We start from the raw sequence: 15,025 nt of genomic DNA on the forward strand, positions 1-15,025 counted from the left end.
TATTTTAAGATGAGCTAAATAAAAGTCCTGATATTTAACAAAATGTTACCATGAGTTTTACATATTTATTTTTTATTAATAATTTGCCGTAAAGCAAAATGCTGCTATCTTCAAATATTTAAAATATATCTAAAATGCAGTATTCGTTAATTTAAAATTAATCTTTAAACACAGTATTCCAAATGCGAATAATAAGTATATTTTAGAAACATGTTTTGAGTCGGAGTACAAAACGTGACTATCTGCACACCTGGTTCCCGAACGCCATCGTCTCGGTTTTAATCGATAATGTTCCTGTAGCTAGGTGGCGGTAATGAAACTACAACTGGTAGATAATTTTTTTTCTTAGGTAGACATTATAGTAGGCCTATACGATTTTAAGAATAACTCTAGTTTATTAAAGCTGCAATATTCCGAAATATTGTTTTAGATTCCCGACGGTGTAGTGCAGTAAATCTGTAAGTAAGTCAAAAAAAGTTAAACAAAAATTAAATATGTTGAAAATGATGATTTACAAAATGTAGGCCTACTACGTTCATATTGTTCAAGAGAACGAGTCACCATTGTGACAGTAACATTATGTTACTGTCTTTTCGTAACCTGTTACGTCATTTCATAATGTAGATATAGGCCTAATGTTTAAGCGGGAGATAGTTTTACTATAAACTATAATAGGTAGGTCTAAAGATAAAGCATAGGCCTATTATAGTAAAGTATCGGCCAAGTGGTATGTAGAGTATAGGAAGACACAAACATCGAAGTCCTTGCGTCTATAAGATGGCCAGATACGATTTTTAAATGATGGCCGGCTAATAGGGTAATAAACAGGGGCGGATCCAGAGATGTCCAAAAGGGGGGTGGGGCCGAAATTTGGGCCGATCGAGACAACAATTTCCTAGGGGGTCCGGGGGCATGCCCCCGCGAAATTTTTGTGTTCTAGACGCCCGAAAATAACATTTGAGGCGTTGTGGGCTATCATTTTTTTCTTTTTTTTTTTACCTCCCAAAAGGCATCTAGATGTGTATAACCCCCCCCACCAAATCCGCCCCTGATAAACGGGACTTTTTGAAACCCGAATACTTCGAAAGGCACATACAGGTAGGGATATTTTGAATCCACGCATTGAGATGCTTGTAAACCATTCAAAACGTCCGTATAGTTTCGGAAGATCCATAGTCAAAATATACGGGTTTCGAAAGGTCTTGGATATGAAATATCAAAGTTCCTTACCATGTAAACAGTCTAAACCAGTGGGTAGCTTGCTTGGGTGGCAATTCCGCACATGTTGCCTTTGCGAGTGATCTTGAAGTAGCCTTCCATTCCCCAAGTGGTGCCCCAGCTGAAATGTAACATAATTATGAGTTAAAACACTATTAACACTTATTTTATGTGATTTCTATCAACGATTGTTTTTATGGTGGTGACGACATTAAAACATACTAAATGCAATGAGAGGGTGATCGTGGCTAAGTTCCGATAGATAATTCTGACTTGTTTGGGAGGGAAAAATTAAGCAAACTACTAATAGAAAAATTTCACCACGCTGGACCACTTTCGAAAGATCTTGAGCTTCGCCCGACCATGCCCACTTTGCTCTCGTCGGGGACATTAGCTATCTGTCGGGAACCAAATCCTGGCGCCAATCCTGCAGGTTTGACCTACCTGTTCTTGATGAGCCAATAGGATTCACCGCTTTCACTGTCTTCACCATAGCCAACAGCTAGGACTCCGTGGTCTAGACGTGTACTGCTGCATCGAGGCTCAGAATATACACCTATGAATAAAATGGTTTCATTACGGTATTAAAGCAACAACATTTTTAAGCCCTCAATTTCCAAAGAGAATAGGACGTGCATGCAGTTGGCATTATATTTATTTACCCAATATTACCCATAAGCTAATGAAGATGATGATGATTATAATGATGATCATCATCATTATCATATAAAATCAAATGTTGCGAATACAAAACCATGTGCAGAGTACGAAATGTGCTTGTGTTGAAGAAAGAGTGAATGAATGGACAGGAAGAGTAATGTGAATTCTACAGATCAACGACTATCAACACGTATGGCGGCTACAATACAAATAAATACGTCAGTGTATTTTACAGAAGATTGGATCGAATAGAGGAATACGGTACCACTCATGGTTGATGAAACTTTATTACTAGCCTAGCATTTATGGTGACACATCGTTCTATATACATGAAGGAATAACACTAAATAAAAATATTAATATTACTTAGTATTATCAGTAGATACATGATAAAGTATATGCCTACCATTTTTATAAAGCTGGAATGACTGGTGGCTGGCATCCATTGCAACTGAAATTGGACCAACAGTTGCAACTGCACTCTTCAGCTTTTTTTCACTACCCGACTCAATATCAGTAAAACCAGTATCGGTAGCAACAACAAGGTTAGCCTCAAACTTGCATTTTCCATCCTGTTGTTTCAGAAAATATGTAAATAATTTATTAAAAGTAAAATTCTGAAATTAACATATTATAATGTATCAATAATGTATTGGGTTACTCTCTGATAAGGAAATACAAAACATAACATATTAATTAGAAAATGTTATGAAAGTGTAAAAGGTGATCAAGTGTAAAGTTAACGTAACATTATCGCCACAAGAAATACCATTAAGTAAGAGTATAATTAGAAGTTCGTACCCTTGCGGTATATGTGTAACCCTCCTCAGATTCAATCCCACCTTTAGCTTTGATGTATCTAAAAGCGTTGTCCATCAGACCTCCTTCGCAGCCGTTGTTACCGTATGCTTGGGAGCAGTCAACTAACTGCTGTTCGCTGAGAGATACGAGTTTCATATATTTTTTGAAATGTTGTCCTTCCAAAGACCCAGTCTAAATGTATATAAATAAATAATAATATAGCATAGATTACCATGATTTGCACAATATATGATGGTAAAGGTTTCGTTGGAGCTTTGTTAAGATGTTAACATTGGCACAAACTTGAGACACAATTTTCACTCTTGGCGTGACTCATAAAGAAACTTTGTTGGGAATTAATTACTTTATTCAGTTGTCCTAACCAGCCCCATAATAGATCACATTCACCAGGATGTAGAGTGGGTAAGTACATACAATTATTGTTAAACTTACTGTAGAGAAAGCCCAGCAGGATCCACATTGTTTCTGTAAGAAGAATACCACATAGAAGCTAGCTTTAATTCTAAACACTAATATACAACAACACATTCCAAAAAGTCTAATAATATTACATATAACCTTTCATATATTTTCGATTACATTTCCTAATAATTAATATACTTTTTAATTCAAGTATCAGTCTGTTGTCTTGTTACTGAACTAACTTGGAAGTCAGTAACTGAGTATCAGTATGATAATTACAGTGGCTATACAAATAAACGTTATTTTAGTGACGATCCGCTCAGTCTGCCATCGACATCAGCAGACGGCGTCGTGTCGTCAAGCTCTCGCAGATAGCGGATATGGATTCGTCAGTCGACGATCGTACGACGCACTGTGCGAGGCACACAAGGTGGTGACAAGCCCCAGTGCAAGATAATTGTCGGGCCCTTTAATGTGAAGCCCTGGGACGGATAAAGAGTCTGTTTCTGACCATCTAGCAAATATGAGTCTGGAGTAAATTTGGGGTAATTTTAAGTGTCGTAAAAGGCGCCTGATCGGCAAAAGATAGGACTACTACGCTATTTAAGCGCTATTTAAACGCGGAAATATCTATAAAATATTCGAAAAAAAAAAATTCAAGGATAGCTACTTAAATAAAAATATTTTCAAGTCATATATATTTTGTTTAGGGCCTATTGGGTGTTTCATGAGTCTCTGATAAATTATAATAATAGGGCACTTTCGATTTGTGCGGCGACGCCAGAACGGAATCACTCATGCGTGACCGTCCTATCTGGAGTCAATACGTTAATTTTCTGCATACGGTACGTAGATTTCCAGCATCTACTCGACGAGGTGATCTCTCGAGACGAGGTGACCTTAACATTCTCGCATGCGCAGATGATTTTTACTGACGTCATTACGTTCTACGTCCTACCATGGAGGAAATATATAAATATAATATATTTCCTCCATGGTCCTACCGTCGCGCAATCGAAAGCTTCCTAATGACAATACAACAATCATCAGCCTACTTGCAGTGAAGTAAATCTAAAACGTATTTATGAAGTATGATCACCTGACGTGGTTCAAAAACGAGAAAAATACTGTATAGTTGATTGAACGAACTATCTTTAATGAAAGAAAATAGCCTTGAATGAATTCAAAAGATACGAAGCTGTTTATGGCTTGTTTATTTTGTAAACAAGGAAGATAAAATGTCATCCTATTTGCAGTGTTTGGTGGGCCGTAATAGGTAAATTGTAATTGTGGCCTATATTATTCAGGGGTCTTTTTAAAATTTAAATAGAATTTTTTTAAAGTTTTATTTTTAGATCTATAGGTCTATATAACTGCCCCAAATAGCTCCGGGCCCCAGTGCTTTGCCCATATCTATGCCATTCGTTTACCTGGTTCTTGACAGGTGTGACGAAGCCCTTATTCCTCCAGTCGACTGTAGCTGGAGCTTCGTAATTGCTTGGTTCCAGGTATGCGGATCCACGGGTTTTGTTCACCATTAAGTAACCATTGAAAAAAGCAACAAATTCTGCGTTTGTCTATAAACGAAAAAAATATTCATTTTTTAACCAAGTGACTAGAAACTTTCAATGATGTCACTGTAGGCCTATGTATAGAAAGACGAATGTTTAAAAATGATTGACATGCACCAGTATGTATCTGATTAGTGGGGATGAATGAAAAAATTGAATGTGGTCAATTTTATGTTTATATAATTATTTGACTTACCAAGTCAGCAAACTCGTTGATTCCCACGGTATGTGTGTGGATTCCCTGAGCATATTCAGCGTTGTGCTTCTGGATAAATTTTTGGTTATCTTCAAAAACAGTTCTGCGATATGCTTCTTCCTCAGCTGTGTATGCCCTGTCTGAAAAAAAACAAAAAAACAAAAAAAAAACAGAAGAAATAATTATAAAATAATTAAATGAAGAGTTAATTGTTGTGTGTTAAACTCGGTTTCCATACAATCGCTCACCCTATCACCACCAGTTAAGTAGGTGAAGTAACTATTTCAAACTCGAGATGCCTCTATCCGGTGTATGTATCTATCGATTTATCAGCTTCCACTGATAACAATATAATTGTGTAATTAGTGTAATCACAGAAGATAGCCCCTATAATCACGTGTTTGATAGCACATGTTCCTAATTGCCTGTCCCATTGTAATTTGAGTCTGTGATGTATCCATCAAGACAATTAAACGCGACTTATTAATAAGCCCAACTTAAGCTGTAGGATATTCACATCGGATCCCAACTGAATTTCGGACCACTTATCAGAAGCTCTGAACGCCAGCACTCCCCATTTTTACTCACTGAGATTTTCTGATCACTTTCTGATCCGGAAATTTGGATTAAATGTGAATGCACCTTTACTGTGGGTAAGTAGGAAGCGGATTTTAGAAAGATCGGTTTGTACTGAAGTTAAAGGGGAAAAAAACCCTAAATTATTTTTTTTAAATAATGTTTGATTTGAACATGGCGTGAACAATCAAATACGGCAAACATTATATAATACTTTCCAAAAACACGTTAAAAAATAATTAATTTCAAACATTCTACTTTAAATACTAAAAAAAAACCAAGCCTCCGATTTCAAACACCATTCACAATACAAGACCTATAATCCTGATATTAAACTTAAACTTGGTAATACTGAGACTGACCTTGTAAACTTTTATAAGATTGTAATTCTATTTAACAATATGAACACGAATATTAGTCAACTCACCAAAAGCTCGTTTGAACAGCTCCCATTCTGCGTTTGGCATGGCCAAAGCGGCACCAAAAAGTAATACACACACAAACAGCTTCATTATTTTTTTTATTTTGTTGCTTTGTTATGGATGACAGGACCTGCTTACTGAATGCAACTGAATGAAGCAGAGGGGTAAATCTATTGTAGATATAGGTTGGAGCTTGTCGACACGTGAGATGGTTTTGTATTGTCATGTAAATGAAAGATTGTACTTCGTACCCGATTCACTCGTGGTATATCTCGTGATGTTTTATGACAGATTCACTATTTACATTTATTGCACGCATTAAGTACTAATGCCCTAAAAATGGTTTTAATTGTAGGCAAGGTATCATGGAGGAAATATTCCTCCATGGGTATACAGTTTGCGAAAAAGTCAAAGTTCCATGATGAAACAACAAAGTTTGGCGGTCCGACGTAATTAGACTATACTGTACTGCATCTTTCAGAATAAATCTAACATATGATTTAGCCTAGACAGTTTTTGTTCTTATCCCGTAGGGATGAGTATGCAATATTTCTTATCTTAACCTATTTCATCGATTATCATTTCAGATCTCATAAATTCAAAATGTTTAGATAATCCTGACTTATATAAGATATAGGCCTAGCTAAAATTCAGCCAAAGCCAAATTTCAATCCCCCGCAACAGTGAGCAAACCTGAACTAAGACTACGTTTATTACCTGGGAAGTTGAAGAACATCATTATTAGGCCGACCACACCCCAATGGTGGCGCCAGCGGGAGGGGGTGGGGCAGGGGTTCCCCATTGGATATGCCTGGACTCGTCGTCTGACGGCACGGCAAGTTCGTCGAACGAAAATTTACCTCCAAAACGTTATTTTCAATTCCAATTCTTAATATTGTGGTCTAAAAGCACACTTCTGGGTCATATTAAGCCATAAAAACTCCTCATGAAGCGTACTAGGATTTTTTTTAAATTTTTATCGCGGCCAGGACCCTTGTCGGCCCCAAATTTGCTCGGACCCTGCTGTCCGACTTGTCAGACGTCGGCAAATTTTTGGAGCCACATTGACCACATGCACTCTTACTGCCAAGCTATTGAGGAAAAAATCTTCCATATCAGACCAAGGGAGGTATTGAATAATGAGAGGTATTAATACCTCCTTGATCAGACTATTTCATCTGCGCTAATCTATGAATGGAATATTTTTTTCGGATTCGTACATGAATGTTTATACAGTGTCAGCTCACTTTTGTAGCTGGATAATAAAGGGTCACCTATTGGGGTCACAAAGAAATTAAATCTATTAATTTGATTAGTTGATGCTGCTCAAATACCGTGACTGTATCTTCAGATACAACAGTTTTCTTTCAATAAAAAAATTAGACAAAGTGATACGATGAGGATTTAAAATTATTTATTTGTATATAATAGGCATATTCTCTCCCGATAAAGTCACATTAAAATGCACACAGAAGCACTTCTTAAATGGCAATTTTATTTTCAAATAATTACAATGTTCCGTATGTATGACTTTTGTCAGTACGTCTATACCTGGTTCTTAATAGCCAAATTTGGCCCTCGAGAAAAAAAAAATATATATAAAAAAAATTTCGAATAAATTAATAATAGGCCTATATATAACAATGATCGACTAGTAGAGCGCATATTGTGGAAACCTCTATGCCCTGGTATTCAACCTTTTTAAGCTGGGGCCAGTTCCGACTTGTTGAGACCAGCGGCGGGCCGACATAAATTGTGTACTTCCATTTTCTTTTATAGCGGTGAATTCAAAATAGAAGGGGTCATGGAACAACTTTCACAGATATGGGGAAAATACCACCACATCCCCACCATGGTTGGGGCTGAGGCAAGAAAATGTATGATTATGGCACTTCTAGATGGTCGGAAATGTCACTCTCAGATTTAAATTTGATTTAATTTTCTTTTCTTTCTTTTAGAATTTTGAAAAAAAAAAAACTGTACTCTGCAGGTTATTGCTCAGCTCAACCCCAACCACTGGTAGGCCTAAGTGGATATCTTTGTAGTAGGAACATTTCTAGTGGCAGGGTAGGATCCTACCCTGCCACTAGAAATGTTCCTACTACAAAGATATCCACTTAGGCCTACCAGTGGTTGGGGTTGAGCTGAGCAATAACCTGCAGAGTACAGTTTTTTTTTTTTCAAAATTCTAAAAGAAAGAAAAGAAAATTAAATCAAATTTAAATCTGAGAGTGACATTTCCGACCATCTAGAAGTGCCATAATCATAAATTTTCTTGCCTCAGCCCCAACCATGGTGGGGATGTGGTGGTATTTTCCCCATATCTGTGAAAGTTGTTCCATGACCCCTTCTATTTTGAATTCACCGCTATAAAAGAAAATGGAAGTACACAATTTATGTCGGCCCGCCGCTGGTCTCAACAAGTCGGAACTGGCCCCAGCTTAAAAAGGTTGAATACCAGGGCATAGAGGTTTCCTATGTGTATAACAATAAAGCTCATATTATGTAGGAACAGTGTTATAATCGGATCAAGCATAGCCATTCAACTAAAGGTCTTTATCGGTTTAAGATCGATTTTATACCAATGTATGAAAGGCTATAATGCCATAAAATATAGGTTACTGCATATATATAAATAACATTTAAAAAAAACAAACACTTGAAAAACTTGTTTTGGAAAGAGGTGCCTCAAGTGATTACCATTTGAGAAAGACCTATGAGCGAAAAACTTTGTGAAAATGTTCAAGTAAACTGGGGCAATCAGTGGCGGATCTGAAAATTCAAAATAGAGGGGCACATGACGTTTACAGACCAAGGGTCTAAACAACCTCAGTCCCACCATGGTTGGAGCTTAGGCACAAAACTTTATGGCTATGGCACCTCTAGATGGCTGGATTTTCTCCATTTTCTCCGTTTTTTTATCTTTAAAAAATTAGGGAGAAAAATAAATAATCGTTTTGTCTGTTATAAATTACTGTAATTGTATACTAAATATACAGATTATTAATATTATTATTATCCATTATCGTATTTTCCCTTGATTCGCAGCCAAAAAAGTGTCCTATAATATGGGTGTCCCAAAGAAGTATTCTAATGTGGTATTTTGTCATTCTGCTAAAGTCTTATTGTCCAGTGTTACACAGTCTCTCTGCTGACTGGTTTGTAAGATCTATTCTGAATAAAATAATTTAAAAAGAGTTAAAATTCCAAGTCGCACATTTGACCAATTTGAAAAATAAAACCCCCCATGACAGATTTGCTAAGATGCGCACTTCAATTCAAAATAGAGGGGAACAGGAAGGGACGTTTACAGACCAAGGGTCTAAGCAACCTCAGTCCCACCATGGCTGGAGCTTAGGCACAAAACTTTATGGCTATGGCACCTCTAGATGGCTGGATTTTCTCCATTTTTCTCCGTTATTTTATCTTTAAAAAATTAGGGAGACAATAAATAATCGTTTTGTCTGTTATAAATTACTGTAATTATATACTAAATATACAGATTATTAATATTATTATTATCCATTTTCGTATTTTCCCTTGATTCGCAGCCAAAAAATTGTCCTATAATAGGGTGTCCCGAAGAAGTATTCTAATGTGGTATTTTGTCATTCTGCTAAAGTCTTATTGTCCAGTGTTACACAGTCTCTCTGCTGACTGGTTTGTAAGATCTATTCTGAATAAAGTAATTATTATTAAAAAAGAGTTAAAATTCCAAGTCGCGCATTTGACCAATTTGAAAAATAAAACCACCCATGACAGATTTGCTTAGATGCACACTCCACCAAACCTTCTATACACAACTCAACAGGGACAACACCTTTACCAACATTTACATTTCTCTATATTATAATACATAGTGATTCAAAACAAAATTTACACTATCACTTACATCTTTTACCCATATTGGTAGTTTAGCGTTATTATTACTGATTATTACTGTCAATATATTGTTCTTTCTTGGAGAATCATAGGAAGACAAGCGTTCCTGACAATAAATCTCAAAACTATACAGAGAAAACTAGCAACGTTTTAGACCAGAAACATGATGTCGCAACACAATACGCAAACCAAACGTACATGTACACACATTTTAATGCACATAATACATTTGGCTATCACATTATACTACAAAAAGAAAATAAAAGTACAGAAAAAATACCATTAGCAAATAAATTGGAACGTTTATCATAGTTTACAGAGGAATATGTACATTTATAGGATAACTGCTGAATATCATAATGGTTATCCTTATGGACATCATAGAAAATATTATTTCCTGTGTGTACCATACGCATGTGTACTCTAGTACAGGTCTTCCTCCAATTAAATAACACTTTTTGGACCGGGGGTTTCAATGGTCTTTAGCAGCTTTGGTCTATGATTAAAATAATAAAAAAGACATTTAGGACCAAAGGAAATTGGGGTGGTCTTTAATTGGGGTGGTCTTTAATTGGAGGGAGACCTGTATTATCATTTGTATAATACCATAGTTTTATTTACTTTACATCAACTTTGGCTAAAAGAATTAAATAGACAATTATAACAAATCCAGTATTTTTCAAGGCACATAAAGAACAAATTACAGAGAACACTCGGAAATCTGTATAAATGCAATATTAGAATATTTCTAGTTGATGAATTGTGCGTATGTCCCAATTAAGACAAGAAAAAAACTGACCACACCATAACAGAGTGCATCGATATAAACACGCAGTTTCTACGGAAGTGTTTTATGTGCGGGAACTTGGGTCAGAGCCGAATGCACAATACGGCATTCGACTGTTGGTCAACATTTTCATGGAGAAACAAATGTACAAGGCATCATTTTACAGAGAGCGGAAATAGATTCGTTGGCCAAAGCAGTGTAAGCCCAACTTAACACAATAGCAACATATGTGTATAAATCGCATGAAATTATGTTGATGTCCAGATGGTAATTCAACATACACATTAATAAAAGACAAAAATCAATAAATAAATTATTGATAAAAAGAAACAGCCAAATTAACAAACTTACTATACAAAGTATAAATACAATTCATACAATTCACTTAATTTTTAAATTTCAAATTATTGTTTGAGTTCCATAATCTCAAATTCTATCACAAAAAGTTTTAAAAGCAAAGAATAATAAAATGAAAAAGGTGAAAATGTTTAAAATTTAATAATTCTAATGAAGCAAATATTTTTAATCTTATGTTTTTAATTAATGTCAGATATAAATACATTTAAGGATACAATTTAAATAATTTATAAATCATTTTAAAACAAATGCATTAATAGAATTATTTCTCAATAAATTCTAAATTAATAAATTAATTCAAAAAAGAAAAAAATGTCTAAACAAATTCATTATTTGGAATATTCCTAATTGCACAATAAACAACTAATATGCATAAAATATCTAACAAAATATTAGTCAGCCGAAAAAAAATCGAAGAATACTATAGCTCCATTTACACCACCATTCCGCAACCTATGAATCGCGACCCAATGTTTGGGTCACGAAAAAAATTGATGGGTCGTATAATCTCTTCAGATCGTGAAAATTTTACTTAACACGAACAAAAACAAACAAAATTAAATTACAGTTAACGAAAGTGCAATTAAGTGTGGCAAGTGCTTTTGTTTACTTTTGTTTTATTTGTTTTATTAAAGTTTCATGTTAAAAATACACTATCAAAACATTTGTACTTCAGGTATGACAACTTTAAAATATTAGGCTAGTTTTGTTCATTTCAATGTGTTAGGCTTTCAGTTGCAAATTATATTGAGAAAACATTATTATATTTAATGTGTCTGTCTTCGCATAACACATAAATCTCTGGCAGCACTAGGAATTTATAATAATATAATTTTTAAAAAGTTTTAACTTCTTAAAAAATTTGATAACTTACGTGATTTTGGTGAATGAGTAATTCAAAGTTACATTTTCATTTGTATGGGTTTTACAAAGTTATTCTGTGGGTGATAATATCTTTCAATCAATTCACAAAAGAAACAAGTGGGTGGTTCTTCCCGCTATCCCTCGCACGTATAAAACGACGGACGTTTTATCACTTCGGGTTCGATGGGTCGCGTCAGAATGCTTGACATATAATTTGGGTCATGGTCTAAAAAGGTTGCGGAACAGGGATTTACACCATCAGGTTTTAGAAGACAAAATTGTGTGATTTTCCCATATACAGACATGATGATGTTATATCACAACCCTATATGGGCATGATCATGTCATATCTCAGCCATATATGGGCATGATGGTGTCATATCACATCCATATATGGGCATGTCATATTGCACTATATATGGACATAACCATGTCATCACAACCATATATAGGCATGATCATGTCATTTCATACCCATATATGGGCATGGTGTCATATCACACCAACATTAAGTCAAATCACAGGAATCTACATAGTTTGAACAAAGCTTTATTTTAGATGAATACACATTATTATCAGCCAATGAAAAAATTTAAGTAGATAGAAATATAGTTAATGATGAAGAATACATATTTGCCTTCAACAACACTTATAACAAAGATCCAAGAACATTTCAATACTATTACACAAAACCCTACATGTCTGAAACAAACTGACTGGAAACAGTAAAAGGAATGTCTGAAAACATTAAGTATTATTTATAATTGTTTGTCAAATTTACTTGGATCAATTAGGTACACAGTGACCTATAATACAACTGATTAATCTTATACCATTTCCCAAGTATACAAAATTGATAGATAGCATTATTATTATGTACAAGCCTAAATATATAGATTTATAATAGATTTCTTAAAAAAAAAAAAAATAGTTAAGAGTTTTGAATAGTGAAAATAAATTATAAAAAATTCACTAAAAGTTTTCAAATGAATAAATTCAATTTTTAAAGCTTAAGATGCTTGAACTTCAATCCCTGGGTCATAGGTTTTAAATTCTGTTCAGACCAGGATTGTTTGCAACTAAGCTTAACTTGGCCATGTGGGGGAAGCAGCTACATTCTGAAGAGGTTCCCCAGTATAAATACAAACAATTTTCAAAATACATCTCATGGTCATATATTACATGAAAATAAAGATCAAACATGTTCACATATTTGTTTTTAAATTATAGGCTTTATGATATGGTATATTTTAAAAAGAAGCTAAATGGGACATTTTTGTGGTGGGATTCCTATGTTATGGTAACCACAGCATTACTATCGAGAGAAAACAACAAAAAAAGTGAGGACTAATACATGCCTATTATAGAGAATATTAGGGAAATTCAATGGGTTACTTTATAATCTGGTGGAAACTATATTAACTAAGTTCAGAAATAAGTTAATTAATGATTCATAAAAGTACCTGTATATTTTGAACACGTGAAATAAACAGAAGTGAGAAACTGACCAACAAGGTACTGTAGTTTGGTAGAGAATGTTGTCACTTAAAATAAAAGATTAAAAATGTGAACTCGAAAATCATCTACATATCTTTGTTATTGTCAGCTGAGTTTATCAGTCAATATTGATGAAATAAAATCGTACAATAATTAAATTTAAGCAATTTGTAATTATCAAATTGTACAGAAATTCAAAGTCAATGTATTAAAGTCAATTAAAATAAAAGTTCAAAAAAGGTGAAATTGATATCTGATACGATGATTAATTCTTTTTAATTTTTTTCTTAAACATCAACCAGGAATTATTTCTAATGATACATGCATGTTCCATATTCTATCTTTTTTAGATATCTGAAAAGGAAAATAAACAACGGTATTGATATTACATTTTATCTTAAGACTGTCAATACATTTTTGGGTTGTGTTTTTCAGATGTTCAATTGCACAATCGCAGCATAGTGTTTCTTCACTGCGGGATCCTCTTCACTTGAATGTTTCATCATCGCTATCATCATGATATCTGTGAGACCCTGTCAACGAGGCGTGGACATTATCATCACTGTCACTTCTAAAAGAAACAATCATTTCGAGAAAAGGTTTGATAAATTGTCAGAGATATAATCTGTAAAACCCTAAAACATCAAATTAGAAACATTAAATAGTTAAGTATGAAGTAAGCAATTAAAAATTGACTTATATTCTTTCAAGTTTATTATTCTAAAATATCCAAAATATCTTTTAAGCTTTAAAATTAAAGCTAATTTTTAAGTTCAATATAATCCAGGAAAGACACCAAACATGGATAGAACAATACTCAGCTCTGGAGGGCAGTATTCCATAATACTATTGAAGATAATAATAGCACATTGGCCATTGGACTACCAGATGCCCACTAATACTTCTGGGTGGAGGACATGAACATGAAAATAAGCACATAGCCCAATGACAAAATAAGCATTCAGATCAGAATTGAACTAAGATGTTTTGATAGAAGCCAGGATAGTTACCACAAAATTATCTATCCAACAGCTTATTGATAAAAATGTAGTAATTTAAGACTGTTCCCCATTTAACAACCCAAATGAAACTGTATTTGGGCTCTTTATTTCATTTATTTATTTTATTTTATTTTATTTTTTTTGCTGAATTATGAGTTTTTGCAATTTATTATTTTATAGTTGTTTCAGAAGGCATTTATAAGTATCTTATAAAAATAAAAAGTATAGCCGCGTTAGTCTGTACAGTATAGAAAGTATAAAGTAAAAAACAGCAGCACTTTTGAGACTAACAACATATAATTTATTCTCTAGCTTTCATCCACACAGTGGACTTCATCAGGAGACTGTACAAATGGGATAAGAAACAACTATAATATACAACTGAAATAATGGGGGCGGTCCTAAAACAACAAAGAATGGTGTACAAAGCAAGTACAAGTCTGCCGAAATAAGCAATCTAAATAAACGGTATTAAAAGAACAAAAGATCAATGATAAGAAACTGTGGGAAATAGCATACAAAATATGTCTATGTCAAAGTCAATGATAAAAACAGTAAATAGGCAGTAAATACAGTAAGGTAACTATGAGACAAAAATATAGTTAATAATAAGGCAGCTATAGAAATATAAAAATATACATACAATGATGCAACCTGTAGCTAATCATTTTGCGTCTTCTGGCCACTCAAATAAGAATATGAAAGTGCAAGTAGTTAAGAAAGAATTTTTCAAAAATAGTTTAGAACGAGAAATAGCTGAACAGAAAATA

General features: G+C 34.1%; 2 protein-coding genes across 3 annotated transcripts in view; both read right to left on the reverse strand.

Annotated features, from left to right (window-relative positions):
• Positions 1-55: 55 nt before the first annotated feature.
• On the reverse strand, positions 56-6,031 carry LOC117120107 (cathepsin L1-like). The gene is made up of 9 exons (XM_033265118.1): positions 5,873-6,031; positions 4,870-5,009; positions 4,533-4,679; positions 3,133-3,165; positions 2,680-2,871; positions 2,285-2,450; positions 1,663-1,774; positions 1,231-1,339; positions 56-456 (listed from the first exon to the last, which is right to left on the reverse strand). Exons 1-8 carry the CDS (start codon positions 5,955-5,957, stop codon positions 1,243-1,245), a joined length of 972 nt encoding a protein of 323 aa, XP_033121009.1. The 5' UTR covers positions 5,958-6,031; the 3' UTR covers positions 56-456; positions 1,231-1,242.
• Positions 6,032-9,944: 3,913 nt separating this feature from the next.
• The window catches only part of LOC117120095 (transmembrane protein 181-like), a 39,916-nt gene continuing 34,835 nt past the window's right edge, over positions 9,945-15,025 (reverse strand). For both annotated transcript variants that reach the window (XM_033265100.1, XM_033265101.1), the window contains exon 16: positions 9,945-13,825. In XM_033265100.1, coding sequence (XP_033120991.1) covers positions 13,741-13,825 — 85 coding nt within the window. In that variant the 3' untranslated portion in view covers positions 9,945-13,740. The remainder of the gene's footprint in view (positions 13,826-15,025) is intronic.

Source organism: Anneissia japonica, unplaced genomic scaffold (genome assembly GCF_011630105.1).
Source record: "Anneissia japonica isolate Jap-2015-1 unplaced genomic scaffold, ASM1163010v1 scaffold401_len1656234_cov178, whole genome shotgun sequence".
Classification (NCBI taxonomy): Eukaryota; Metazoa; Echinodermata; class Crinoidea; order Comatulida; family Comatulidae; genus Anneissia; species Anneissia japonica.

What these genes read in the sequence shown, in the direction of transcription:
- LOC117120107 (XM_033265118.1), bottom strand. Translation starts at nt 5,957, where the DNA reads ATGAAGCTGTTTGTGTGTGTATTACTTTTTGGTGCCGCTTTGGCCATG. An exon ending in TCACACCTGTCAAGAACCAG is followed by an intron (nt 3,166 to 4,532) that starts GTAAACGAATGG and finishes TTCTTCTTACAG; the next exon opens with AAACAATGTGGATCCTGCTG. An exon ending in ATTCCAGCTTTATAAAAATG is followed by an intron (nt 1,775 to 2,284) that starts GTAGGCATATAC and finishes TTTTATTCATAG; the next exon opens with GTGTATATTCTGAGCCTCGA.